We start from the raw sequence: 26,886 nt of genomic DNA, 5'->3' as shown, positions 1-26,886 counted from the left end.
AGCCTGTTCCAGGCAGAGGATTAACCCTCTCACTCATCTCCTCCCAGTTACAGACACTGGGCAGCCTGTTCCAGGCAGAGGATTAACCCTCTCACCCACCTCCTCCCAGTTACAGACACCGGGCAGCCTGTTCCAGGCAGAGGATTAACCCTCTCACTCATCTCCTCCCAGTTACAGACACTGGGCAGCCTGTTCCAGGCAGAGGATTAACCCTCTCACTCACCTCCTCCCAGTTACAGACACCGGGCAGCCTGTTCCCTATCGGAGGGGATTAACCCTCTCACCCACCTCCTCCCAGTTACAGACACCGGGCAGCCTGTTCCAGGCAGAGGATTAACCCTCTCACTCATCTCCTCCCAGTTACAGACACTGGGCAGCCTGTTCCAGGCAGAGGATTAACCCTCTCACTCATCTCCTCCCAGTTACAGACACTGGGCAGCCTGTTCCAGGCAGAGGATTAACCCTCTCACTCATCTCCTCCCAGTTACAGACACTGGGCAGCCTGTTCCAGGCAGAGGATTAACCCTCTCACTCACCTCCTCCCAGTTACAGACACCGGGCAGCCTGTTCCCTATCGGAGGGGATTAACCCTCTCACCCACCTCCTCCCAGTTACAGACACCGGGCAGCCTGTTCCAGGCAGAGGATTAACCCTCTCACTCACCTCCTCCCAGTTACAGACACCGGGTAGCCTGTTCCCTATCGGAGGGGATTAACCCTCTCACCCACCTCCTCCCAGTTACAGACACCTGGCAGCCTGTTCCCTATCAGAGGGGATTAACCCTCTCACCCACCTCCCCCCAGTTACAGACACCGGGCAGCCTGTTCCCTATCGGAGGGGGATTAACCCTCTCACCCACCTCCTCCCAGTTACAGACACCTGGCAGCCTGTTCCCTATCAGAGGGGATTAACCCTCTCACCCACCTCCTCCCAGTTACAGACACCGGGCAGCCTGTTCCCTATCAGAGGGGATAAACCGTCTCACCCACCTCCTCCCAGTTACAGACACCAGGCAGCCTGTTCCCTATCGGAGGGGATTAACCCTCTCACCCACCTCCTCCCAGTTACAGACACCGGGCAGCCTGTTCCCTATCGGAGGGGATTAACCCTCTCACCCACCTCCTCCCAGTTACAGACACCGGGCAGCCTGTTCCCTATCGGAGGGGATTAACCCTCTCACCCACCTCCTCCCAGTTACAGACACCGGGCAGCCTGTTCCAGGCAGAGGATTAACCCTCTCACTCATCTCCTCCCAGTTACAGACACTGGGCAGCCTGTTCCAGGCAGAGGATTAACCCTCTCACTCATCTCCTCCCAGTTACAGACACTGGGCAGCCTGTTCCAGGCAGAGGATTAACCCTCTCACTCATCTCCTCCCAGTTACAGACACTGGGCAGCCTGTTCCAGGCAGAGGATTAACCCTCTCACTCACCTCCTCCCAGTTACAGACACCGGGCAGCCTGTTCCCTATCGGAGGGGATTAACCCTCTCACCCACCTCCTCCCAGTTACAGACACCGGGCAGCCTGTTCCAGGCAGAGGATTAACCCTCTCACTCACCTCCTCCCAGTTACAGACACCGGGTAGCCTGTTCCCTATCGGAGGGGATTAACCCTCTCACCCACCTCCTCCCAGTTACAGACACCTGGCAGCCTGTTCCCTATCAGAGGGGATTAACCCTCTCACCCACCTCCCCCCAGTTACAGACACCGGGCAGCCTGTTCCCTATCGGAGGGGGATTAACCCTCTCACCCACCTCCTCCCAGTTACAGACACCGGGCAGCCTGTTCCCCTATCGGAGGGGATTAACCCTCTCACCCACCTCCTCCCAGTTACAGACACCGGGTAGCCTGTTCCCCTATCGGAGGGGATTAACCCTCTCACCCACCTCCTCCCAGTTACAGACACCGGGCAGCCTGTTCCCTATCGGAGGGGATTAACCCTCTCACCCACCTCCTCCCAGTTACAGACACCGGGTAGCCTGTTCCCTATCGGAGGGGATTAACCCTCTCACCCACCTCCTCCCAGTTACAGACACCGGGCAGCCTGTTCCCTATCGGAGGGGATTAACCCTCTCACCCACCTCCTCCCAGTTACAGACACCGGGTAGCCTGTTCCCCTATCGGAGGGGATTAACCCTCTCACCCACCTCCTCCCAGTTACACACACCGGGCAGCCTGTTCCCTATCGGAGGGGATTAACCCTCTCACCCACCTCCTCCCAGTTACAGACACCGGACAGCCTGTTCCCTATCGGAGGGGGATTAACCCTCTCACCCACCTCCTCCCAGTTACACACACCGGGCAGCCTGTTCCCTATCGGAGGGGATTAACCCTCTCACCCACCTCCTCCCAGTTACAGACACCGGACAGCCTGTTCCCTATCGGAGGGGGATTAACCCTCTCACCCACCTCCTCCCAGTTACAGACACCGGACAGCCTGTTCCCTATCGGAGGGGATTAACCCTCTCACCCACCTCCTCCCAGTTACAGGGACCAGGCAGCCTGTTCCCTATCGGAGGGGATTAACCCTCTCACCCACCTCCTCCCAGTTACAGACACCGGGCAGCCTGTTCCCTATCGGAGGGGATTAACCCTCTCACCCACCTCCTCCCAGTTACAGACACCGGGCAGCCTGTTCCCTATCGGAGGGGATTAACCCTCTCACCCACATCCTCCCAGTTACAGACACCGGGCAGCCTGTTCCCTATCAGAGGGGGATTAACCCTCTCACCCACCTCCTCCCAGTTACAGACACCGGGCAGCCTGTTCCCTATCGGAGGGGATTAACCCTCTCACCCACCTCCTCCCAGTTACAGACACCGGGCAGCCTGTTCCCTATCGGAGGCGATTAACCCTTTCACCCACCTCCTCCCAGTTACAGACACCAGGCAGCCTGTTCCCTATCGGAGGGGATTAACCCTCTCACCCACCTCCTCCCAGTTACACACACCGGGCAGCCTGTTCCCTATCGGAGGGGATTAACCCTCTCACCCACCTCCTCCCAGTTACAGGGACCAGGCAGCCTGTTCCCTATCGGAGGGGATTAACCCTCTCACCCACCTCCTCCCAGTTACAGACACCGGACAGCCTGTTCCCTATCGGAGGGGATTAACCCTCTCACCCACCTCCTCCCAGTTACAGACACCGGGCAGCCTGTTCCCTATCGGAGGGGATTAACCCTCTCACCCACATCCTCCCAGTTACAGACACCGGGCAGCCTGTTCCCTATCAGAGGGGGATTAACCCTCTCACCCACCTCCTCCCAGTTACAGACACCGGGCAGCCTGTTCCCTATCGGAGGGGATTAACCCTCTCACCCACCTCCTCCCAGTTACAGACACCGGGCAGCCTGTTCCCTATCGGAGGCGATTAACCCTTTCACCCACCTCCTCCCAGTTACAGACACCAGGCAGCCTGTTCCCTATCGGAGGGGATTAACCCTCTCACCCACCTCCTCCCAGTTACACACACCGGGCAGCCTGTTCCCTATCGGAGGGGATTAACCCTCTCACCCACCTCCTCCCAGTTACAGGGACCAGGCAGCCTGTTCCCTATCGGAGGGGATTAACCCTCTCACCCACCTCCTCCCAGTTACAGACACCGGGCAGCCTGTTCCCTATCGGAGGGGATTAACCCTCTCACCCACCTCCTCCCAGTTACAGACACCGGGCAGCCTGTTCCCTATCGGAGGGGATTAACCCTCTCACCCACCTCCTCCCAGTTACAGACACCGGACAGCCTGTTCCCGATCAGAATGGGCCCTTCCTGCTCTCTGTCTGCGTCTCACTGTGCGATAGCCCTGGAAACATTACTGAAGTAATTCTGGAGACTAGTTTGGATTATATCAAAAGTTTACTGTGTTTATTTTCAATTATTTGCATACAGATTTATCATTGAGCAAAAGGAAGAGAGTATTCTGTGCTTTGAGCGAGATTTGTCTCCATCTTAAAACTACTTTCCCCTTGAGGAGGCTGGTAGTGGGCCTTCTATCAGTTTGAGACAACTGAGTGGCTTGCTCGGCCTCATCCCGGGGGGGAGGGGGGGGCGCAGTTAATGATCAACTTTGTTGAGTGTGTGGGGCTGGAGTCAGTTCACCAGCGTTCTTCAGGGGAGGAAATCTACCGTCCTTACCCGGTCTGGCCTCTATGTGACTCCAGTCCCACAGCAATGCGGTTGACTCTTAACTTTTTATTTTTTATTAGTTTGTGGGATGTGCGGCCGTCTCCGGCAAGGCCGGCATTTATTGCCCATCCCTAGTTGCCCCTTGAGAAGGTGGCGGTGAGCCACCGCTGCAGTCCGTGTGGTGAAGGTGCTCTCACAGTGCCGTGAGGGAGGGAGTTCCAGGATTTTGACCCAGTGACGATATACTTAGGAAGGCTAATGGAATGTTGGCCTTTATTGCAAGGGGGATGGAGTATAAAAGTAGGGAAGTCTCGCTACAACGGTACAGGGCGTTGATGAGACTGCACCTGGAGTACTGCGTACAGTTGTGGTCTCCTTATTTCATGAGATACATACTTGCGTTGGAGGCAGTTCAGAGACGATTCACTAGGTTGATTCCTGGAATGAAGGGGGTTGACTTATGACGAAAGGTTGAGCCGATACTCATTGGAGTTTAGAAGAATGATAGGTGATTTTTTTAAAGTAAGATTCTGAGGGGGGTTGACAAGGTGGATGCTGAGAGGATGTTTCCCCTAGTGGGGGTATCTAGAACTACGGGGCATTTAAGACGGAGATCGGAAGGAATTTCTTCTCCGAGGGTCATGAATCTTTGGAATTCTCTTCCCTCGAGAGCTGTGGAGGCGGAGTCACTGAATACATTTAAGGTGGAGATAGACAGATTTTTGCAAGATAAGGGAGTGAAGGGTTATGGGGAGCGGGCAGGGAAGTGGCTTTGAGCCCAAGATCAGCCATGATCTTATAGAATGGCGGAGCAGGCTCGAGGGGCCAAGTGGCCGACTCCTGCTTCTTATGTTCTTGCACAGGAACAGGAGGAGGCCCATTCAGCCCCTCGAGTCTGTTACACAGGAACAGGAGGAGGCCCATTCAGCCCCTCAAGCCTGTTACACAGGAGGAGGCCCATTCAGCCCCCTCGAGCCTGTTACACAGGAACAGGAGGAGGCCCATTCAGCCCCTCGAGCCTGGTACACAGGAACAGGAGGAGGCCCATTCAGCCCCTCAAGCCTGTTACACAGGAGGAGGCCCATTCAGCCCCCTCGAGCCTGTTACACAGAAACAGGAGGAGGCCCATTCAGCCCCCTCGAGCCTGTTGCACAGGAACAGGAGGAGGCCCATTCAGCCCCTCAAGCCTGTTGCACAGGAACAGGAGGAGGCCCATTCAGCCCCTCGAGCCTGTTACACAGGAACAGGAGGAGGCCCATTCAGCCCCCTCGAGCCTGTTGCACAGGAACAGGAGGAGGCCCATTCAGCCCCACGAGCCTGTTACACAGGGATAGGAAGAGGCCCATTCAGCCCCTCGAGCCTGTTACACAGGGATAGGAAGAGGCCCATTCAGCCCCTCGAGTCTGTTACACAGGGACAGGAGGAGGCCCATTCAGCCCCTCGAGCTTGTTACACAGGGACAGGAGGAGGCCCATTCAGCCCCTCGAGCTTGTTACACAGGGACAGGAGGAGGCCCATTCAGCCCCTCGAGCCTTTTACACAGGAACAGGAGGAGGCCCATTCAGCCCCTCGAGCTTGTTACACAGGGACAGGAGGAGGCCCATTCAGCCCCTCGAGCTTGTTACACAGGAACAGGAGGAGGCCCATTCAGCCCCTCGAGCTTGTTACACAGGGACAGGAGGAGGCCCATTCAGCCCCTCAAGCCTGTTACACAGAAACAGGAGGAGGCCCATTCAGCCCCTCGAGCCTGTTGCACAGGGACAGGAGGAGGCCCATTCAGCCCCTCGAGCCTGTTACACAGGAACAGGAGGAGGCCATTCAGCCCCTCGAGCTTGTTACACAGGGACAGGAGGAGGCCCATTCAGCCCCTCGAGCCTGTTACACAGGAACAGGAGGAGGCCCATTCAGCCCCTCGAGCCTGTTACACAGGAACAGGAGGAGGCCCATTCAGCCCCTCGAGCCTGTTACACAGGAACAGGAGGAGGCCATTCAGCCCCTCGAGCCTGTTACACAGGAACAGGAGGAGGCCCATTCAGCCCCTCGAGCCTGTTACACAGGAACAGGAGGAGGCCATTCAGCCCCTCGAGCCTGTTACACAGGGACAGGAGGAGGCCATTCAGCCCCTCGAGCCTGTTACACAGGAACAGGAGGAGGCCCATTCAGCCCCTCGAGCCTGTTACACAGGAACAGGAGGAGGCCATTCAGCCCCTCGAGCCTGTTACACAGGGATAGGAAGAGGCCCATTCAGCCCCTCGAGCCTGTTACACAGAAACAGGAGGAGGCCCATTCAGCCCCTCGAGCCTGTTACACAGGAACAGGAGGAGGCCATTCAGCCCCTCGAGCTTGTTACACAGGAACAGGAGGAGGCCCATTCAGCCCCTCGAGTCTGTTACACAGGGACAGGAGGAGGCCATTCAGCCCCTCGAGCCTGTTACACAGGGATAGGAAGAGGCCATTCAGCCCCACGAGCCTGTTAAGACGGAGATGAGGAGGAATTTCTTCTCTCCGAGGGTCATGAATCTTTGGAATTCTCTGCCCCAGATAGCTGTGGAGGCGGAGTCATTGAATATATTCAAGGCGGAGATGGACAAACATTTGAACTACGAGGGCTATGGGGAGAGAACGAGAGTGGTGTTGAGGCTAAGATTAGATCAGCCGTGATCTTATTGAATGGCGGAGCAGGCTCGAGGGGCCGAATGGCCTACTCCTGCTTCTTATGTTCCAAGTCAGGATGGTGGGGAACTTGGAGGTGGTGGTGTTCCCATGCGCCTGCTGCCCTTGTCCTTCTAGGTGGAAGAGGTCGCGGGTTGGGGAGGTGCTGCCGAAGAAGCCTTGGCGAGTTGCTGCAGTGCCTCTTGTAGATGGTACACACTGCAGCCACGGTGCACCGGTGGTGGAGGGAGTGAATGTTTAAGGTGGTGGATGGGGTGCCAATCAAGCGGGCTGTTTTGTCCTGGATGGTGTCGAGTTTCTTGAGTGCTGTTGGAGCTGCACTCATCCAGGCAAGTGGAGAGTATTCCATCACACTCCTGACTTGTGCCTTGTAGATGGTGGAAAGGCTTTGGGGAGTCAGCGGGTGAGACACTCGCCGCAGAATACCCAGCCTCTGACCTGCTCTTGTGGCCACAGCATTTATGTGGCTGGTAGAGTTAAGTTTCTGGTCAATGGTGACCCCCAGGATGTTGATGGTGGGGGATTCGGCGATGTTAATGCTACCTCAGTTGTACCACACCGCTACGAGAAATTCAGCACTGTGGGAGTACCTTCACCACACGGACTTCAGCGGTTCAAGAAGGTGCTCACCACCACCTTCTCGAGGGCAATTAGGAATGGGCAATAAATGCTGGCCTTGCCCAGCGACGTCCACATCCCAGGAACAAGTAAAGAAAAAAGACCAAGTTATGGGTTACCCGTTCAGTGACGTAACTACTACCCGGTCTCCGAGTAACCCCTGCCCTCGCCCTCTGGCGGGGCAGCCATCTTGATAGTTGCCCTGGGTCTAAGGAGGTCTAAGGTTTATCAAAAATAGAAAACTTTTTTTTAAAAAATGACCCTAAAGAAATGTATACCAATGAATATCTGGCACATATAGACCTCAAATTTATTAAAATGCTTAAATGAAGTATTAAATTCAGTCTATGGTCTGGGTTTGAATGGAGGGAAGATCACAGCTCAGTTTCACCCACCCACCCCGGGCCTTTGCAGGCCGGCTATTCACCCTGAGAAGGCATCGCGAGCCAGGGCAATCCGATCCACCTCTCCACAACATGCATATCCCTCTCCAGACTCTCTCACACACACACACGCACGGATAAAGGCAGCAACCCTGGCCAGTTGTTTTAATCCCTCCCTGACCCTGGAGGTTGGGGTGGGCAGGTACTGAGGCTAAGCGTAGACAGAGGCCGAGCCAACTCGGCCCAGGCCGTGAACGGGAGCTTGGACTGTGTGTGGGGCCTCAGTATCGCAGCTCTCACGTTCCCCAATATTTAATCGCACCCCCCCCTCCCCAAAACCAAACGACACATTAAAAGAGAAAACAGATCGTCCGGTCACTGCGGGATTTCGCTGTGCACATATTGGCCGCCGCATTTCCCCCATCATTACATGAGTGGCTCCCATTTGGGGGAAGAGAAACAAAGTGCTTCATTGGGCTTTGCAGCACTTCAGGACGCCTCGAGGTGGCGACAGTTTCTGTCCGTTGATCGCAGCTTCAGTGGGCCGTCGGTGAGAGCTTCCCTGGGCTAGATCCCAGCTGAGGACGTCCGTGAACGGGAGACAAGAATAAGCAAAGGAGAACTGTGTTTCGTTAGTATAGCACCAGAGTTGATAAGCAAATCATTCCCCACGTTTGTGGTGGGGGGTAAGAGGTCGGTAGGAGCCTCGCAAACTCTCAACTAAATGAAAGCAAGATTGGGTCCTTGAGTTTGGAAGATCTCCCTCATAGTCCGTGTAGATTCTTGGTTATTTGTGGAGTTTCTCAGGTAAATGAGACCGAGATTGGGCCCTCGAGTTTGGAAGATCTCCCTCATAGTCCGTCTCGATCCCTGGTTATTTGTGGAGTTTCAGAGGTAAATGAGACCCAGAGTTGGGCCCTCCAGTTTGGAAGGGCTTCCAAAGCTGTTGACACGCTCTACTCGAGTTCGCCAACTGCGGCCAAGTAAGGTGGTGCACCTTAAAACAGAAGAGCAGGCAGTCATCATTTATGCGGAGGGAGAGAGATGGCGAAGAAATGGGTCAGGAAAGGCCAAAACGGTTGTGCGGGGCAGAGCGGAGGTCAGAGTTCGTCTCCCCCACCGCCTCACTGGAGGGCCTCCAGAAATAGCTCTGCGCACCCGTTGAGATCCATGTCCTTGAGGACCTTGCAGATGGCCTCGGTGGTGGCCCCTCGGCCTCCTTGTTTATCTCGCCAGAGCTTGACCATCTCGTACTGGGCCTCCCGGTAGCTGTGGCGGTTGTCCATCTCGCTGCGCTCGATATCGCGGTCGCTCATCCCCATGCGGCGGACAAACTCCTTCCACTTGGCGAGTGGGACCAAATCAGCGATGATGTAGTTGACACGACTATCTGGGTGGGGAGAGGGGGAGAGGGGGGGGGGGGGGGGGGACAAGAAAGAGACGGGTTTACGTAAATGTCCCACAGTTCTGGAGTCACAGGAACTTAGTCTTGCGGCCGAATGGGTACTCCTGGAGCGCGGTGGCCAATTTTGCGCATGGCAAGATCCCACAGGTTCATGCCAGACAACCCCAACTGGGAGAATTCTTCCCTCCCATCCGCTCTTCAATAGTGGCCATGGGGGAATCTTCCACGTCCACCTGAGGGGGCAGACAGGGGCCTCGGTTTAACGCCTGGGGGGATGCGGGTGGGCATAATGGAACCCCCCCCCCCGGGGATTGTTGCCCATCAGGAATGCTGCCTACTTTTCACCCCCAATGCATTCACAGTCGAACCCCTCCCTAAACCGCTCCCTCCTTCCCCGTTCCCTCGCTCCTGCCCCTCACTGCCCCACCCTCCTCCCGTGCCTCATTGCTCCCTCCTCCACTCACTGCCCCCTCCTTCCTCTCACTGCTCCCTCCCTCCTCCCTTCCCTCAATGCCTGCTTGCTCCCCCTCCCTCCCTCAACGCTCCCACATCGCCCACTTCCCATTCCCTCGCGCCTTCCCCTCCTTCCACCCCTCCCTTCTCTCTGCCTGCTCCTTCCCTCCATTGCCCGCCGTGGCTCAGTGGGGAGCACACTCGCCTCTGAGTCAGAAGGTTGTGGGTTCCACTCCAGAGACTTGAGCACAAAAATCTAGGCTGACACTCCAGTGCCGCACTGTCGGAGGGTCAGTACTGAGGGAGCGCCGCACTGTCGGGGGGGCGGTACTGAGGAGCGCCGCACTGTCGGAGGGGCGGTACTGAGGGAGCGCCGCACTGTCGGAGGGGCGGTACTGAGGGAGCGCCGCACTGTCAGGGGGGCGGTACTGAGGGAGCGCCGCACTGTCGGAGGGGCGGTACTGAGGGAGCGCCGCACTGTCGGAGGGGCGGTACTGAGGGAGCGCCGCACTGTCGGAGGGGCGGTACTGAGGGAGCGCCGCACTGTCGGAGGGGCGGTACTGAGGGAGCGCCGCACTGTCGGAGGGGCGGTACTGAGGGAGCGCCGCACTGTCGGAGGGGCGGTACGGAGGGAGCGCCGCACTGTCGGAGGGGCGGTACCGAGGGAGCGCCGCACTGTCGGAGGGGCGGTACCGAGGGAGCGCCGCACTGTCGGAGGGGCGGTACCGAGGGAGCGCCGCACTGTCGGAGGGGCGGTACCGAGGGAGCGCCGCACTGTCGGAGGGGCGGTACCGAGGGAGCGCCGCACTGTCGGAGGGGCGGTACCGAGGGAGCGCCGCACTGTCGGAGGGGCGGTACCGAGGGAGCGCCGCACTGTCGGAGGGGCGGTACGGAGGGAGCGCCGCACTGTCGGAGGGGCGGTACCGAGGGAGCGCCGCACTGTCGGAGGGGCGGTACCGAGGGAGCGCCGCACTGTCGGAGGGGCGGTACCGAGGGAGCGCCGCACTGTCGGAGGGACGGTACCGAGGGAGGCTGCACTGTCGGAGGGGCCGCACTGTCGGAGGGGCGGTACTGAGGGAACGACGCACTGTCGGAGGGGCGGTCTTTCGGATGAGACGTTAAACCGAGGCCCGTCTGCTCTCTCAGGTGGATGTTAAAAGATCCCATGGCACTGTTTCGAAGAAGAGCAGGGGTTAGTTCTCCCTGGTGTCCTGGCCAATATTTATCCTTCAACCAACATAACAAAGACAGATTTTCTGGTCATTAGCCGTTTGTGGGAGCTTGCTGTGCGCAATTTAGCTGCCGCATTTCCCGCATTACAACAGTGACTCCATTCCAAAGGTAAACCACTTTGAGAAGTCTGGTGTTCGTGAAAGGCGCTATAGAAATGCAAGTCTTTCTTTCATTGTCCGCTCCCGCCGCTCCCTCTCCCACCCGCCTCCCTCTCCGCTCACACTTACTATTTGGGAGTCGCGATGCGCCAGCGATCCTGACACAGTCGGGAAGCTCCGTTATTGGAGTCGGATAAATCACCGTCGCCGGGGAAGCGGTCACCTCCTGAATTGGCAAAAGTGTGTCTGCGTTGCAAATCGCCAGCTGGGCAACAAAGAGAGGGAAGGAGAATCAGAGACCGAGGACACGGGAACAACGACCCCACATATACCCCCCCCCACCCCACCACAGCCCTCACTGCCACACGCTCCCCACAGACTCACCTCGGAATCGGAGCTGTTCCCGGTCTCGCCTGCAGTGGGGGAGATGGACAAAGAAAAAAAAACGAGTTATTTGTTTGGAAAATTGAGCCGTCTTCAAGGGTCGTTAGCGACACCGCTCCCGAAACCCCTTCGCATTCCCTCCCACAGTACACAATCCCGGGGGAGGAGGGAGGGAGGAGGGAGGTGGGGGGAGGAGGAAGGAGGAGGGAGGGGGGAGGGGGGTGGGGGGAGGAGGAGGGAGGTGGGGGGAGGAGGAGGGAGGTGGGGGGAGGAGGAGGGAGGAGGGAGGGGAGGAGGAGGGAGGAGGGAGGTGGGGGGGGGAGGAGGGAGGAGGGAGGTGGGGGGGCGGAGGGAGGTGGGGGGGCGGGGGGAGGAGGGAGGTGGGGGGGGCGGGGGGAGGAGGGGGGAAGGTGTGGTAATGGGGAGGGTGAGAGGTGAGGTGTGAGGGGGAGGGCGTGAGGGTGGGGTAAGGGGAGGGGAGAGGTGAGCGGGGAGAGGTGAGCGGGGAGGGGGAGGAGTGAGGGGGGAAGGTGGGGTAAGGGGGAGGGGGAAGGTGGGGTGAGGGGGGAGAGGTGAGGGAGGGGGGGTGAGGAGGGGAGAGGTGAGGGGGAGAGGTGAGTGGAGGGGTAGAGGTGAGGGGGGAGAGGTGAGGGGGAGGAGGGGAGGTGAGGGGGAGGAGGGGAGGGGAGGTGAGGGGTAGAGGTGAGGGGGGAGAGGTGAGGGGGGAGAGGTGAGGGGGGAGAGGTGAGGGGGAGAGGTGAGTGAGGGGGGGAGGAGGGGGGGTGGGGTGGGGGGGAGGAGGGAGAGCTGAGGGAGGAGGGGGAGGAGGGGAGGGGTAGAGGTGAGGGGGGAGAGCTGAGGGAGGAGGGGGAGGGGGAAGGTGGGTGGGGGAGGGGTGAGGGGGGTGGGGGAGAGGTGACGGAGGAGGGTGAGGTGTGAGGGAGGAGGGGAGGGGAAGAGAGTCTGATTCGGGCAGCAGTTTGTCGGCTCCTCTTACTCTGGTTTTTCGGCGCCATGGGTCGTTTCCACTTCCGGTAGAGTTTGTATCCCATGGTGATGATTGCAATGAGGGTCAGAGCTAAGCAGGCGAGGATCGCCACACTCAGAAGGACCTCGTTTCCTGGAGCTGGAAAGAATCAAACCGAAAATCAGCACAAAAACATCGCCAAGGGGAGCTGGTCCCTTCTGGTGGGGGTTTCTGGGAGATCTCCATGCTCTAATTCCTCACCCCAAGCACCCTTCCTCCAGGAATCACCTCGGACTGGGAGTGTCAGTCCAATATGCCGGGCGAGAGGGGGGGAATTATCCTCCTGCCCCCAAATTAAGTGACCCCACACCAGCACACACATTCCAACAAGGCCCCCGGGACAGGGAGCAGGAGCAGGAGCCCGGGCTGATTCACCCCCTCCCTAACCCAGGGGTCACTGGACAGGGATCAGGAGCAGGAACCCGGGCTGATTCACCCCCTCCCTAACCCAGGGGTCACTGGACAGGGATCAGGAGCAGGAACCCGGGCTGATTCACCCCCTCCCTAACCCAGGGGTCACTGGACAGGGATCAGGAGCAGGAACCCGGGCTGATTCACCCCCTCCCTAACCCAGGGGTCACTGGACAGGGATCAGGAGCAGGAACCCGGGCTGATTCACCCCCTCCCTAACCCAGGGGTCACTGGACAGGGATCAGGAGCAGGAACCCGGGCTGATTCACCCCCTCCCTAAACCAGGGGACACTGGACAGGGGTCAGGAACCCAGGCTGATTCACCCCGGTGACTTCAGGCCAATTCTCTACGGGAAAGGACGAAAAGGTTAAGATTGGAGGGTCAGGGTGGAGGAGGTCTAGGCTGGGGGTGAAAGGTGACCAAGTCCCTACCTTCAACTGTTATCTTCTTGCAGAGCTGAGGGCATGGATATCCTGCGTCGCAGCTGCGGAAACGACAAGGGAAGAGGAGTCAAGAGTTGAGAAGACGAAGCTTCAAACTGCTGTCAGGACCCACAGATGGAGAAGAAGCCCAAGTAAAACACAGTGGCCCACATCACCGGGAGACCCAGTTCCACACGTCCAAACCCCTTACCCACCAATCGAGAGCAACACAAACTGGGGGAGAGAGAGCAACACAAACTGGGAGAGAGAGAGAGCAACACAAACTGGGAGAGAGAGGGAGCGCAACATAAACAGAGAGAGAGAGCAACACAAACTGGGAGAGAGAGCAACACAAACTGGGAGAGAGAGAGCGCAACACAAACAGAGAGAGAGCAACACAAACTGGGAGCGAGAGAGAGAGCAACACAAACTGGGAGAGAGAGAGAGAGAGCAACACAAACTGGGAGAGAGAGAGAGAGAGAGCGCAACACAAACTGGGAGAGAGAGAGAGAGAGCGCAACACAAACTGGGAGAGAGAGAGAGAGAGAGCAACACAAACGGAGAGAGAGAGAGAGAGAGAGCAACACAAACGGAGAGAGAGAGAGAGAGAGAGAGAGCAACACAAACTGGGAGAGAGAGAGAGAGAGAGAGAGCAACACAAACTGGGGGAGAGAGAGAGAGAGCAACACAAACTGGGAGAGAGAGAGAGAGAGCAACACAAACTGGGAGAGAGAGAGAGAGAGCAACACAAACTGGGAGAGAGAGAGAGAGCAACACAAACTGGGAGAGAGAGAGAGAGAGCAACACAAACTGGGAGAGAGAGAGAGAGCAACACAAACGGAGAGAGAGAGCAACACAAACTGGGAGAGAGAGAGAGAGAGAGAGAGAGAGCAACACAAACTGGGAGAGAGAGAGAGCGAGAGCAACACAAACTGGGAGAGAGAGAGAGAGAGAGAGAGCGCAACACAAACTGGGAGAGAGAGAGAGAGAGAGAGAGCGCAACACAAACTGGGAGAGAGAGAGAGAGAGAGAGAGAGAAACACAAACTGCGAGAGAGAGAGAGAGAGAGCAACACAAACTGGGAGAGAGAGAGAGAGCAACACAAACTGGGAGAGAGAGAGAGAGAGGGAAAATATTCGCCTGTTTCATCGACTTCAAGAAAGCCTTTGACTCTATATGGCACGAAGGGCTCTATTATAAACTTCTTCAGTGTGGAATAGGGGGCAAAGTCTATGACCTTATTAAATCAATGTATCTGAAAAACAAATGCGGGGTCAAAATTGGAGACAAACGCACCGATTTCTTCACCCAGAGAAGAGGCGTCCGGCAGGGCTGCAATTTGAGCCCGACCCTGTTCAACATATACATAAATGAATTAGCAGACATGCTGGAGCAAAGCGAGTCACCAGGTCTCCGTCTCCTGGATGGAGAAGTGAAATCCCTGTTCTATGCGGACGACCTGGTTCTGCTGTCTCCCACAGAACAGGGATTACAGCAACAACTGGACCCTACTCGACAAATACTGCCAAAATTGGGCTCTAACAGTAAATCTAAAGAAAACCAACATCATGATTTTTCAAAAAAGGCCCAGATGTCAGGAAAACAAATACCAGTTTACCCTCAGTGATACCACTATAGGACACACTATGAGCTACACCTACCTTGGTCTAACTATTACAGCATCAGGGAGCTTCAGCATAGCAGTGAATGCACTAAAAGAAAAAGCCCGAAGAGCCCTATATGCAATAAAAAGAAAATTCTACAACATCCAAATCCCAATCAAAATCTGGCTCAAAATATTTGACAGCATAATCCTGCCCATTGCACTGTACGGTAGTGAAGTATGGGGCCCGCTAAATCACCAAAGCTACACTAAATGGGAAAAACACACAATAGAAGCCCTACATGCAGAATTCTGCCGAAGCATCCTTCGCACCCAAAGAAAAACGCCAACAAATGCATGCAGAGCCGAACTAGGCAGATACCCACTGATAATAAACATCCAAAAACGAGCACTAAACTTCCTAAATCACCTCAAATCTAGCTCCCCAGACACCCTTCATTTCAAAGCCTTTCAGACCCAAGAGCTAAACCCAGAAAAGAGTCCCCTGAGTCAGCTGCTACTGAAACTAAGTACTCAGCCGGACCCTGACCAGCCCCAGACCAACACAGCCGTCCAAACACCAATCCGAGTGAACCAAATCATTAAAAAATGCAAAGAAACCTACCTGGAACATTGGAACAAAATAACCGAAAGCCAAAGCAGATTAGAATGTTACCGGGCCCTAAAAAGAGAATATAAACTGGCAGACTACCTCACGACCATCAGAGACACAAAACAGAGACAGACCCTCACCAGGTACAGACTAAGCGACCACCAACTAGAAATTGAAAAAGGCAGATACAAGAAATCCTGGCAGCCTAGAGAGAATAGAATATGCGATCAATGTCTGGCCGGCGAGGTTGAAACAGAGATGCATTTCCTCCTAAAATGCGAAAAATTCAACACATCAAGAAACATATTATTCAACAAGCTAAGCCAAACAACCCCAGATTTCAAGGAATTGGATGACCTGTCAAAATTGAGATTAGTCCTAGGAGAAGGAGACAGACCATACCTTGGGGCCAAATATGTAACAACATGTCACAACCTGAGGACTGTTTAAAATTAAGACTGTTTAAAATTAATATTGAACGTACCAAATGAAGTACAAAGACTGTTTAAAATTAATATTGTTTAAAAGTAATATTGTATGTACCCAACAAATGTCAAATCGATTGACACCTACAGAATGTTGGAAAACTGTACCTTTTTGCTATGTAAGCTTTGGCAATATGGTTCTCTGTAAACTTTCATGCCAATAAAGCATTTGAATTGGAATTGAATTGGAAATTGGAATTGGAGAGAGAGAGAGAGAGAGAGAGAGAGAGAGCAACACAAACTGGGAGAGAGAGAGAGAGAGAGAGAGCAACACAAACTGGGAGAGAGAGAGAGAGAGAGCAACACAAACTGGGAGAGAGAGAGAGCAACACAAACTGGGAGAGAGAGAGAGAGAGCAACACAAACTGGGAGAGAGAGAGAGAGAGAGAGCAACACAAACTGGGAGAGAGAGAGAGAGAGCGCAACACAAACTGGGAGAGAGAGAGAGCGAGCAACACAAACGGAGAGAGAGAGAGAGAGAGAGAGCAACACAAACTGGGAGAGAGAGAGAGAGAGAGCAACACAAACTGGGAGAGAGAGAGAGAGAGCAACACAAACTGGGAGAGAGAGAGAGCAACACAAACTGGGAGAGAGAGAGAGAGAGAGAGAGCAACACAAACTGGGAGAGAGAGAGAGAGAGAGAGCAACACAAACTGGGAGAGAGAGAGAGAGCAACACAAACTGGGAGAGAGAGAGAGAGCAACACAAACTGGGAGAGAGAGAGAGCAACACAAACTGGGAGAGAGAGAGAGCAACACAAACTGGGAGAGAGAGAGAGAGCGCAACACAAACTGGGAGAGAGAGAGAGCGAGCAACACAAACTGGGAGAGAGAGAGAGAGAGAGAGAGAGCAACACAAACTGGGAGAGAGAACAGTAAGCTCGAGGAACAGCACCTCATAGAAACATTGAAGATAGGAGCAGGAGTAGGCCATTCGGTCCCTCGAGCCTGCTCCGCCATTCAATGAGATCATGGCTGATCATCCAAATTCAGTACCCTGTCCCTGCTTTCTCCCCATATCCCTTGATCCCTTTAGCCTTAAGAAATATATCCAACTCCTTCTTGAATATATTTAATGAATTGGCCTCGACTGCCTTCTGTGGTAGAGAATTCCACAGGTTCACCACTCTCTGGGTGAAGAAATTCCTCCTCATCCATGTCCTAAATGGCTTACCCCTTATCCTTAGACTGTGACCCCTGGTTCTGGACTCCCCGACCATCGGGAACATCCTTCCTGCATCTAGTGTGTCCAGTCCTGTTAGAATTTTATAAGTTTCAATGAGATCCCCTCTCATTCTTCTAAACTCCAGCGAGTATAAGCCCAATCGACCCAATCTCTCTTCATACGTCATTCCTGCCATCCCAGGTATCAGCCTGGTGAATCTTCGCTGCACTCCCTCCATGGCAAGAACATCCTTCCTCAGATAAGGTGACCAAAACTGCACACAATACTCAAGGTGTGGTCTCACCAAGGCCCTGTACAACTGCAGCAAGACATCCTTGTTCCTGTACTAGAATCCTCTCGCTACGAAGGCCAACATACCATTTGCCTTCTTAACCACCTGCTGCACCTGCATGCTTACCTTCAGCGACTGGTGCACAAGGACACCCAGGTCTCGTTGCACTTCCCCTTCTCCCAATCTATTGCCATTCAGATAATAATCTGCCTTCCTGTTCTTGACACCAAAGTGGATAACCTCACATTTATCCACGTTATATTGCATCTGCCATGCTTCTGTCCAACCACCCAACCTGTTCAAATCATACTGGAGTTTCTCGGCATCCTCCTCACAGCACACACGCCCACCCAGCTTTGTGTCGTCTGCAAACTTGGAGATATTACATCTAGTTCCCTCGTCCAGTTCATTAATATATATTGTGAATAGCTGGGGTCCTAGGACCGATCCCTGCGGTACCCCACTAGTCACTGCCTGCCACTCGGAAAAAGAGCCGTTTATTCCAACTCTTTGCTTTCTGTCTGCCAACCAGTTCTCTATCCAAGTTAATACCTTGATGGGACAGTGTAGACGGAGCTTTACTCTATCTAACCCGTGCTGTATCTGCCCTGGGAGTGTTTGATGGGACAGTGTAGAGGGAGCTTAACTCTGTATCTAACCCGTGCTGTACCTGCCCTGGGAGTGTTTGATGGGACAATGTAGAGGGAGCTTTACTCTGTATCTAACCCGTGCTGTACCTGCCCTGGGAGTGTTTGATGGGACAGTGTAGAGGGAGTTTTACTCTGTATCTAACCCGTGCTGTACCTTCCCATGGGAGTGTTTGATGGGACAGTGTGGTGGGAGCTTTACTCTGTATCTAACGCGGGCTCTACCTGCCCTGGGAGTGTTTGATGGGATAGTGTAGCGGGAGCTTTACTCTGTATCTAACGCGGGCTCTACCTGCCCTGGGAGTGTTTGATGGGACAGTGTAGAGGGAGCTTTACTCTGTATCTAGCACGTGCTGTACCTGCCCTGGGAGTGTTTGATGGGATAGTGTAGAGAGAGCTTTACTCTGTATCTAGCACGTGCTGTACCTGCCCTGGGAGTGTTTGATGGGACAGTGTAGAGGGAGCTTTACTCTGTATCTAACCCGTGCTGTACCTGCCCTGGGAGTGTTTGATGGGATAGTGTAGAGGGAGCTTTATTCTGTATCTAACCACTTACTGAACCTGCGCTGGGAGTGTTTGATGGGGCAGTGCAGAGGGTGCTTTAATCTGTATCTAACCCCTTGCTGTACCTGCCCTGGGAGTGTTTGATGGGACATTGTAGAGGGAGCTTTACTCTGTATCTAACCCGTGCTGTACCTGCCCTGGGAGTGTCTGATGGGACAGTGTAGAGGAAGCTTTACTCTGTATCTAACCCTTGCTGTACCTACCCTGGGAGTGTTTGATGGGACAGCGTAGAGGGAGCTTTACTCTGTATCTAACCCGAGCTGTACCTGTCCTGGGAGTGTTTGATGGGACAGTGTAGAGGGAGCTTTACTCTGTATGGAACCCGTGCTGTACCTGCCCTGGGAGTGTTTGATGGGACAGTGTAGAGGGAGCTTTACTCTGTATCTAACCCGTGCTGTACCTGCCCTGGGAGTGTTTGATGGGACAGTGTAGAGGGAGCTTTACTCTGTATCTAACCCCGTGCTGTACCTGCCCTGGGAGTGTTTGATGGGACAGTGTAGAGGGAGCTTTACTCTGTATCTAACCCGTGCTGTACCTGCCCTGGGAGTGTTTGACGGGACAGTGTAGAGGGAGCTTTACTCTGTATCTAACCCGTGCTGTACCTGCCCTGGGAGTGTGTGATGGGACGGTGTAGCGGGAGCTTTACTCTGTATCTAACCCGTGCTGTACCTGCCCTGGGAGTGTTTGATGGGACAGTGTAGAGGGAGCTTTACTCTGTATCTAACCCCGTGCTGTACCTGCCCTGGGAGTGTTTGATGGGACAGTGTAGAGGGAGCTTTACTCTGTATCTAACCCGTGCTGTACCTGCCCTGGGAGTGTTTGACGGGACAGTGTAGAGGGAGCTTTACTCTGTATCTAACCCGTGCTGTACCTGCCCTGGGAGTGTTTGATGGGACAGTGTAGAGGGAGCTTTACTCTGTATCTAACCCGTGCTGCACCTGCCCTGGGAGTGTTTAATGGGACAGTGTAGAGGGAGCTTTACTCTGTATCTAACCCGTGCTGTACCTGCCCTGGCAGTGTTTGATGGGACAGTGTAGAGGGAGCTTTACTCTGTATCTAACCCGTGCTGTACCTGCCCTGGGAGTGTTTGACGGGACAGTGTAGAGGGAGCTTTACTCTGTATCTAACCCGTGCTGTACCTGCCCTGGGAGTGTTTGATGGGACAGTGTAGAGGGAGCTTTACTCTGTATCTAACCCGTGCTGCACCTGCCCTGGGAGTGTTTAATGGGACAGTGTAGAGGGAGCTTTACTCTGTATCTAACCCGTGCTGTACCTGCCCTGGCAGTGTTTGATGGGACAGTGTAGAGGGAGCTTTACTCTGTATCTAACCCGTGCTGTACCTGCCCTGGGAGTGTTTGATGGGACAGTGTAGAGGGAGCTTTACTCTGTATCTAACCTCGTGCTGTACCTGCCCTGGGAGTGTTTGATGGGACAGTGTAGAGGGAGATTTACTCTGTATCTAACCCGTGCTGTACCTGCCCTGGGAGTGTTTGACGGGACAGTGTAGAGGGAGCTTTACTCTGTATCTAACCCGTGCTGTACCTGCCCTGGGAGTGTTTGATGGGACAGTGTAGAGGGAGCTTTACTCTGTATCTAACCCGTGCTGCACCTGCCCTGGGAGTGTTTAATGGGACAGTGTAGAGGGAGCTTTACTCTGTATCTAACCCGTGCTGTACCTGCCCTGGCAGTGTTTGATGGGACAGTGTAGAGGGAGCTTTACTCTGTATCTAACCCGTGCTGTACCTGCCCTGGGAGTGTTTGATGGGACAGTGTAGAGGGAGCTTTACTCTGTATCTAACCCCGTGCTGTACCTGCCCTGGGAGTGTTTGATGGGACAGTGTAGAGGGAGATTTACTCTGTATCTAACCCCGTGCTGTACCTGCCCTGTGAGTGTCTGATGGGACAGTGTAGAGGGAGCATTACTGTGTATCTAACCCGTGCTGTACCTGCCCTGGGAGTGTTTGAACATAAGAACATAAGAAATAGGAGCAGGAGTAGGCCAATCGGCCCCTCGAGCCTGCTCCACCATTCAATAAGATCATGGCTGATCTGATCCTAACCTCAAATCTTCTATCACTCTGCATCCACCCGAACCCATGTGATCTCCCGGGAGAGGCGAAAAACCAGATAAAGACCCAATGGCCAATTTGGGAGAAAAAAATCTGGCAAATTCCTCTCCGACCCATCTAGGCGATCGAAATTCTTCCAGGAGATCACTCTGTCCCTATATTTTCTACAGTACTTACCTTCTGTAAAGGCGATCTCCACCCCAGCCAGGAACAGGAATAAAACCATCTCCTGAAATCTAACACAGAATTAGAACACAGTAGGAGCAGAACAAGGCTACACGGCCCCTGGGCCCACTCCACTACCCACAGGGCCATGACCATTCCGAACCTAGGCTCATGTCCAATTTCCTGCCCACTCCCCGTAACCCTTAATTCCCTTTACTTCTAGGAAACTATCTATTTAATTTTTAAATTTTGATGGGACAGTGTAGAGGGAGGAAGTGGAGGAATAACTGAGGATTGATCGCGACCCACCTGTCACACGGTTGACACTTTTTCTTCTGCGAGTGGTAATAATGATCACGATCACAAACACAAACTGTGTCGTTATAACCAGAACCTGGAGCGAGAGAGAGAGAGTGATTCGCCAATGAGGTGGAGAAGCACAGAATGGGCTTCATCAAGAGCTTGATAGAGCGGGGAGGGGGAGGGGGGCAGAGAGAGGGGAGGCAGTTAGAGAAGCAGAGAAGGAAAGAGAGAGGGGGACGCAGAGAGAGAGAGAGAGAGGGAGAGAGAAATAGAGACAGAGAGAAAGAAAGAGAGCAGGGGGGAGGGGCGGGGGAGTGGGAAGGAGGGGGGGGTGGGAAGGAGGGGGGATGGGAAGGAGGGGGGGATGGGAAGGAGGGGGGGATGGGAAGGAGGGGGGGGATGGGAAGGAGGGGGGGGATGGGAAGGAGGGGGGGGATGGGAAGGAGGGGGGGGATGGGAAGGAGGGGGGGATGGGAAGGAGGGGGGGATGGGAAGGAGGGGGGGATGGGAAGGAGGGGGGATGGGAAGGAGGGGGGATGGGAAGGAGGGGGGATGGGAAGGAGGGGGGATGGGAAGGAGGGGGGATGGGAAGGAGGGGGGATGGGAAGGAGGGGGGATGGGAAGGAGGGGGGATGGGAAGGAGGGGGGGATGGGAAGGGGGGGTGGGAAGGAGGGGGGGATGGGAAGGAGGGGGGGATGGGAAGGAGGGGGGGATGGGAAGGAGGGGGGGATGGGAAGGAGGGGGGATGGGAAGGAGGGGGGGATGGGAAGGAGGGGGGATGGGAAGGAGGGGGGATGGGAAGGAGGGGGGGATGGGAAGGAGGGGGGGATGGGAAGGAGGGGGGGATGGGAAGGAGGGGGGGATGGGAAGGAGGGGGGATGGGAAGGAGGGGGGATGGGAAGGAGGGGGGGATGGGAAGGAGGGGGGGATGGGAAGGAGGGGGGGATGGGAAGGAGGGGGGGATGGGAAGGAGGGGGGGATGGGAAGGAGGGGGGGATGGGAAGGAGGGGGGGATGGGAAGGAGGGGGGGATGGGAAGGAGGGGGGGATGGGAAGGAGGGGGGATGGGAAGGAGGGGGGATGGGAAGGAGGGGGGATGGGAAGGAGGGGGGATGGGAAGGAGGGGGGATGGGAAGGAGGGGGGATGGGAAGGAGGGGGGATGGGAAGGAGGGGGGGATGGGAAGGAGGGGGGATGGGAAGGAGGGGGGATGGGGGGGGAGGGAAGGAGGGGGGATGGGAAGGAGGGGGGATGGGGGGGATGGGAAGGAGGGGGGATGGGGGGGATGAAGGAGGGGGGATGGGGGAGAGGGGGGAAGGGAGGCCAGGTGGGAGGGTGAGCGAGCAGGCGAGTGACAGCGAGAGTGAGAGGAGACAGAGATTGTCACTCTGCCCTGGGGGCTGTACTCACACTCGATCAACACTCCATGCTCACAGGAGCTGCAGTTTTTGCAGTTGAATGTGGTGGAATCGATCCTGCTTTGGTACATCCTGCGTGGACAGCCACACACCCTGTTTGAGTAGATGGTACATTCCTTCACCTCGACCTGCTGGAACACTGCCGGCCGGGTAAAACAGCAAAACCACAGGTGTTAATACAGAGTGACCGGGGGGTCCCACAGAGAGGACACGAGCTGACACTGAGACACACACGGGCCGTACAGTCCCAGACAGGAGTTCATCATTCCCTTTTACCCGCTGTGTACTGTACATGTACAGGAGCTGACACCGAGACACACACGGGCCGTACAGTACCAGACGGGAGTGAATCGTTCCCTTTTACCCGCTGTGTACTGTACATGTCCAGGAGCTGACACTGAGACACACACGGGCCGTACAGTCCCAGACGGGAGTGAATCGTTCCCTTTTACCCGGTGTGTACTGTACATGTACAGGAGCTGACACTGAGACACACACGGGCCGTACAGTCCCAGACAGGAGTTCATCATTCCCTTTTACCCGCTGTGTACTGTACATGTACACGAGCTGACACTGAGACACACACGGGCCGTACAGTCCCAGACTGGAGTGAATCGTTCCCTTTTAGCCGGTGTGTACTGTACATGTCCAGGAGCTGACACTGAGACACACACGGCCGTACAGTCCCAGACTGGAGTGAATCGTTCCCTTTTACTCGCTGTGTACTGTACATGCACAGGAGCTGACACTGAGACACACGGGCTGTACAGTACCAGACGGGAGTGAATCGTTCCCTTTTATCCGGTGTGTACTGTACATGTACAGGAGCTGACACAGACACACATGGGCCGTACAGTACCAGACGGGATTGAATCGTTCCCTTTTACCCGCTGTGTACTGTACATGTACAGGAGCTGAAACTGAGACACACACGGGCCGTACAGTCCCAGACGGTAGTGAATCATTCCCTTTTACCCGCTGTGTACTGTATATGTACAGGAGCTGAAACTGAGACACACACGGGCCGTACAGTCCCAGACGGTAGTGAATCATTCCCTTTTACTCGCTGTGTACTGTATATGTACAGGAGCTGAAACTGAGACACACACGGGCCGTACAGTACCAGACAGGAGTGAATCATTCCCTTTTACCCGCTGTGTACTGTACATGTACAGGAGCTGACACTGAGACACACACGGACTGTACAGTCCCAGACGGGAGTGAATCGTTCCCTTTTACCCGCTGTGTACTGTACATGTACAGGAGCTGACACTGAGACACACACGGGCCGTACAGTGCCAGACGGGAGTGAATCGTTCCCTTTTACCCGCTGTGTACTGTACATGTACAGGAGCTGACACTGGGACACACACGGGCCGCACAGTCCCAGACGGGAGTGAATTGTTCCCTTTTACCCGCTGTGTACTGTACATGTACAGGAGCTGACACTGAGACACACACGGGCCGTACAGACCCAGACGGGAGTGAATCGTTCCCTTTACCCGCTGTGTACTGTACGGGAGTTGACACTGAGATACACATGGGCCGCACAGTCCCAGACGGGAGTGAATTGTTCCCTTTTACCCGCTGTGTACTGTACATGTACAAGAGCTGACACTGAGACACACACGGGCCGTACAGACCCAGACGGGAGTGAATCGTTCCCTTTTACCCGCTGTGTATTGTACATGAACAGGTGCTGACACTGAGACACACACGGGCCGTACAGTTCCAGACGGGAGTGAATCGTTCCCTTTTACCCGCTGTGTACTGTACATGTACAGGGGCTGACACCGAGACACACACGGGCCGTACAGTCCCAGACGGGAGTGAATCGTTCCCTTTTACCCGCTGTGTACTGTACATGTTCAGGAGCTGACACTGAGACACACACGGGCCGTACAGTCCCAGACGGGAGTGAATCGTTCCCTTTTACCCACTGTGTACTGTACATGTACAGGAGCTGACAGTGAGACACACACGGGCCGTACAGTCCCAGACGGGAGTGAATCGTTCACTTTTACCCGCTGTGTACTGTACATGTACAGGAGCTGACACTGAGACACACACGGGCCGTACAGTCCCAGACGGGAGTGAATCATTGCCTTTTACTCACTGTGTACTGTACATGTACAGGAGCTGACACTGAGACACACACGGGCCGTACAGACCCAGACGGGAGTGAATCGTTCCCTTTTACCCACTGTGTACTGTACATGTCCAGGAGCTGACACTGAGACACACACGGCCGTACAGTCCCAGACGGGAGTTAATCGTTCCCATTTACACATTCTGTAAAAAGATTCTTACCAGGGTCACACACCAGGCAGGAGAAGCATTTTTTCAAATTATTCTCGTATTTGAGAAATGTTCCCTTCATGCACTCATCACAATTTGTTACACTATATGGACCTTTGCAGTCATCTATCTTGAAGTGACCTGTTCGAGACAAACAGCAAACAACAGTCACCCATCAACAAACCAGATTCAAAAGAGCATCCTACCTGGTCCATGTCCCTGCCCTGGGAGTGTTTGATGGGACAGTGTAGAGGGAGCTTTATTCTGTATCTAACCCGTGCTGTAGCTGCCCTGGGAGTGTTTGATGGGACAGTGTAGAGGGAGCTTTACTCTGTATCTAACCCGTGCTGCACCTGCCCTGGGAGTGTTTAATGGGACAGTGTAGAGGGAGCTTTACTCTGTATCTAACCCGTGCTGTACCTGCCCTGGGAGTGTTTGTTGGGACAGTGTAGAGGGAGCTTTACTCTGTATCTAACCCGTGCTGTACCTGCCCTGGGAGTGTTTGATGGGACAGTGTAGAGGGAGCTTTACTCTGTATCTAACCCGTGCTGTACCTGCCCTGGGAGTGTTTGATGGGACAGTGTAGAGGGAGCTTTACTCTGTATCTAACCCATGCTGTACCTGCCCTGGGAGTGTTTGATGGGACAGTGTAGAGGGAGCTTTACTCTGTATCTAACCCGAGCTGTACCTGCACTGGGAGTGTTTGATGGGACAGTGTAGAGGGAGCTTTACTCTGTATCTAACCCGTGCTGTACCTGCCCTGGGAGTGTTTGATGGGGCAGTGTAGAGGGAGCTTTACTCTGTATCTAACCCGTGCTGTACCTGCCCTGGGAGTGTTTGATGGGACAGTGTAGAGGGAGCTTTACTCTGTATCTAACCCATGCTGTACCTGCCCTGGGAGTGTTTGAAGGGACAGTGTAGAGGGAGCTTTACTCTGTATCTAACCCGTGCTGTACCTGCCCTGGGAGTGTTTGAAGGGACAGTGTAGAGGGAGCTTTACTCTGTATCTAACCCGTGCTGTACCTGCCCTGGGAGTGTTTGATGGGACAGTGTAGAAGGAGCTTTACTCTGTATCTAACCCCGTGCTGTACCTGCCCTGGGAGTGTTTGAAGGGACAGTGTAGAGGGAGCTTTACTCTGTATCTAACCCCGTGCTGTACCTGCCCTGGGAGTGTTTGATGGGACAGTGTAGAGGGAGCTTTACTCTGTATCTAACCCGTGCTGTACCTGCCCTGGGAGTGTTTGATGGGACAGTGTAGAGGGAGCTTTACTCTGTATCTAACCCATGCTGTACCTGCCCTGGGAGTGTTTGATGGGACAGTGTAGAGGGAGCTTTACTCTGTGTCTAACTTTAGGAGTTGTCTTCACCGTGTGATGGGATTCTTACCTCGGACACATTTTTGACAGCAGAAATCTTTTCCGTATGGTCTGTACTGAGATTTCTTGGGACAAGGATCACTTCTCCGCACCCGATTCATCAGGTTGTTGAGCCTGCGCGAGGTCCACCTGTCCGGTGTGAGGGACTCTCCAATGCCCAGGGTGCAGACCTAGAGAGAGAGAGAGAGAGGAAAGAAAGTGATCTTCATCTAAACACTCCTCACCCCCCAAACTGTGGGGACTCCTCACCCCCCAAACTGTGGGACTCCTCACCCCCCAAACTGTGGGGACTCCTCACCCCCCCAAACTGTGGGACTCCTCACCCCCAAACTGTGGGGACTCCTCACCCTCCAAACTGTGGGGACTCCTCACCCCCCAAAACTGTGGGGACTCCTCACCCCCCAAACTGTGCGACTCCTCACCCCCCAAACTGTGGGGGACTCCTCACCCTCCAAACTGTGGGACTCCTCACCCCCCAAACTGTGGGGACTCCTCACCCCCCAAACTGTGGGGACTCCTCACCCCCCGAAACTGTGGGACTCCTCACCCCGCAAACTGTGGGGGACTCCTCACCCCCCCAAACTGTGGGGGACTCCTCACCCTCCAAACTGTGGGGCTCCTCACCCCCCAAACTGTGGGGACTCCTCACCCCCAAGCTG

At 55.0% G+C, this 26,886-nt stretch overlaps 1 protein-coding gene across 2 annotated transcripts in view; it reads right to left on the bottom strand.

The window, feature by feature from the left end:
- Positions 1-3,834: 3,834 nt before the first annotated feature.
- Positions 3,835-26,886, bottom strand: part of LOC147091602 (tumor necrosis factor receptor superfamily member 1A-like) — a 32,131-nt gene continuing 9,079 nt past the window's right edge. Inside the window, exons 2-10 of one of the 2 annotated variants that reach the window (XM_085976829.1) lie at positions 26,238-26,397; positions 24,864-24,992; positions 22,546-22,692; positions 21,143-21,227; positions 13,241-13,293; positions 12,368-12,496; positions 11,371-11,399; positions 11,116-11,251; positions 3,835-9,187 (exon numbers count right to left, since the gene is read on the bottom strand). In XM_085976829.1, the coding sequence (XP_085832955.1) occupies positions 8,922-9,187; positions 11,116-11,251; positions 11,371-11,399; positions 12,368-12,496; positions 13,241-13,293; positions 21,143-21,227; positions 22,546-22,692; positions 24,864-24,992; positions 26,238-26,328 (1,065 nt within the window). In that variant the 5' untranslated portion in view covers positions 26,329-26,397 and the 3' untranslated portion in view covers positions 3,835-8,921. The remainder of the gene's footprint in view (positions 9,188-11,115; positions 11,252-11,370; positions 11,400-12,367; positions 12,497-13,240; positions 13,294-21,142; positions 21,228-22,545; positions 22,693-24,863; positions 24,993-26,237; positions 26,398-26,886) is intronic. The other variant, XM_085976830.1, reaches the window with a different exon arrangement.

Source organism: Somniosus microcephalus, unplaced genomic scaffold (assembly GCF_052327205.1).
Source record: "Somniosus microcephalus isolate GS21.2 unplaced genomic scaffold, FLI_Smic_1.0 unresolved_chr3, whole genome shotgun sequence".
NCBI lineage: Eukaryota > Metazoa > Chordata > Chondrichthyes > Squaliformes > Somniosidae > Somniosus > Somniosus microcephalus.
This window is presented reverse-complemented; position numbering and strand designations above follow the sequence as displayed.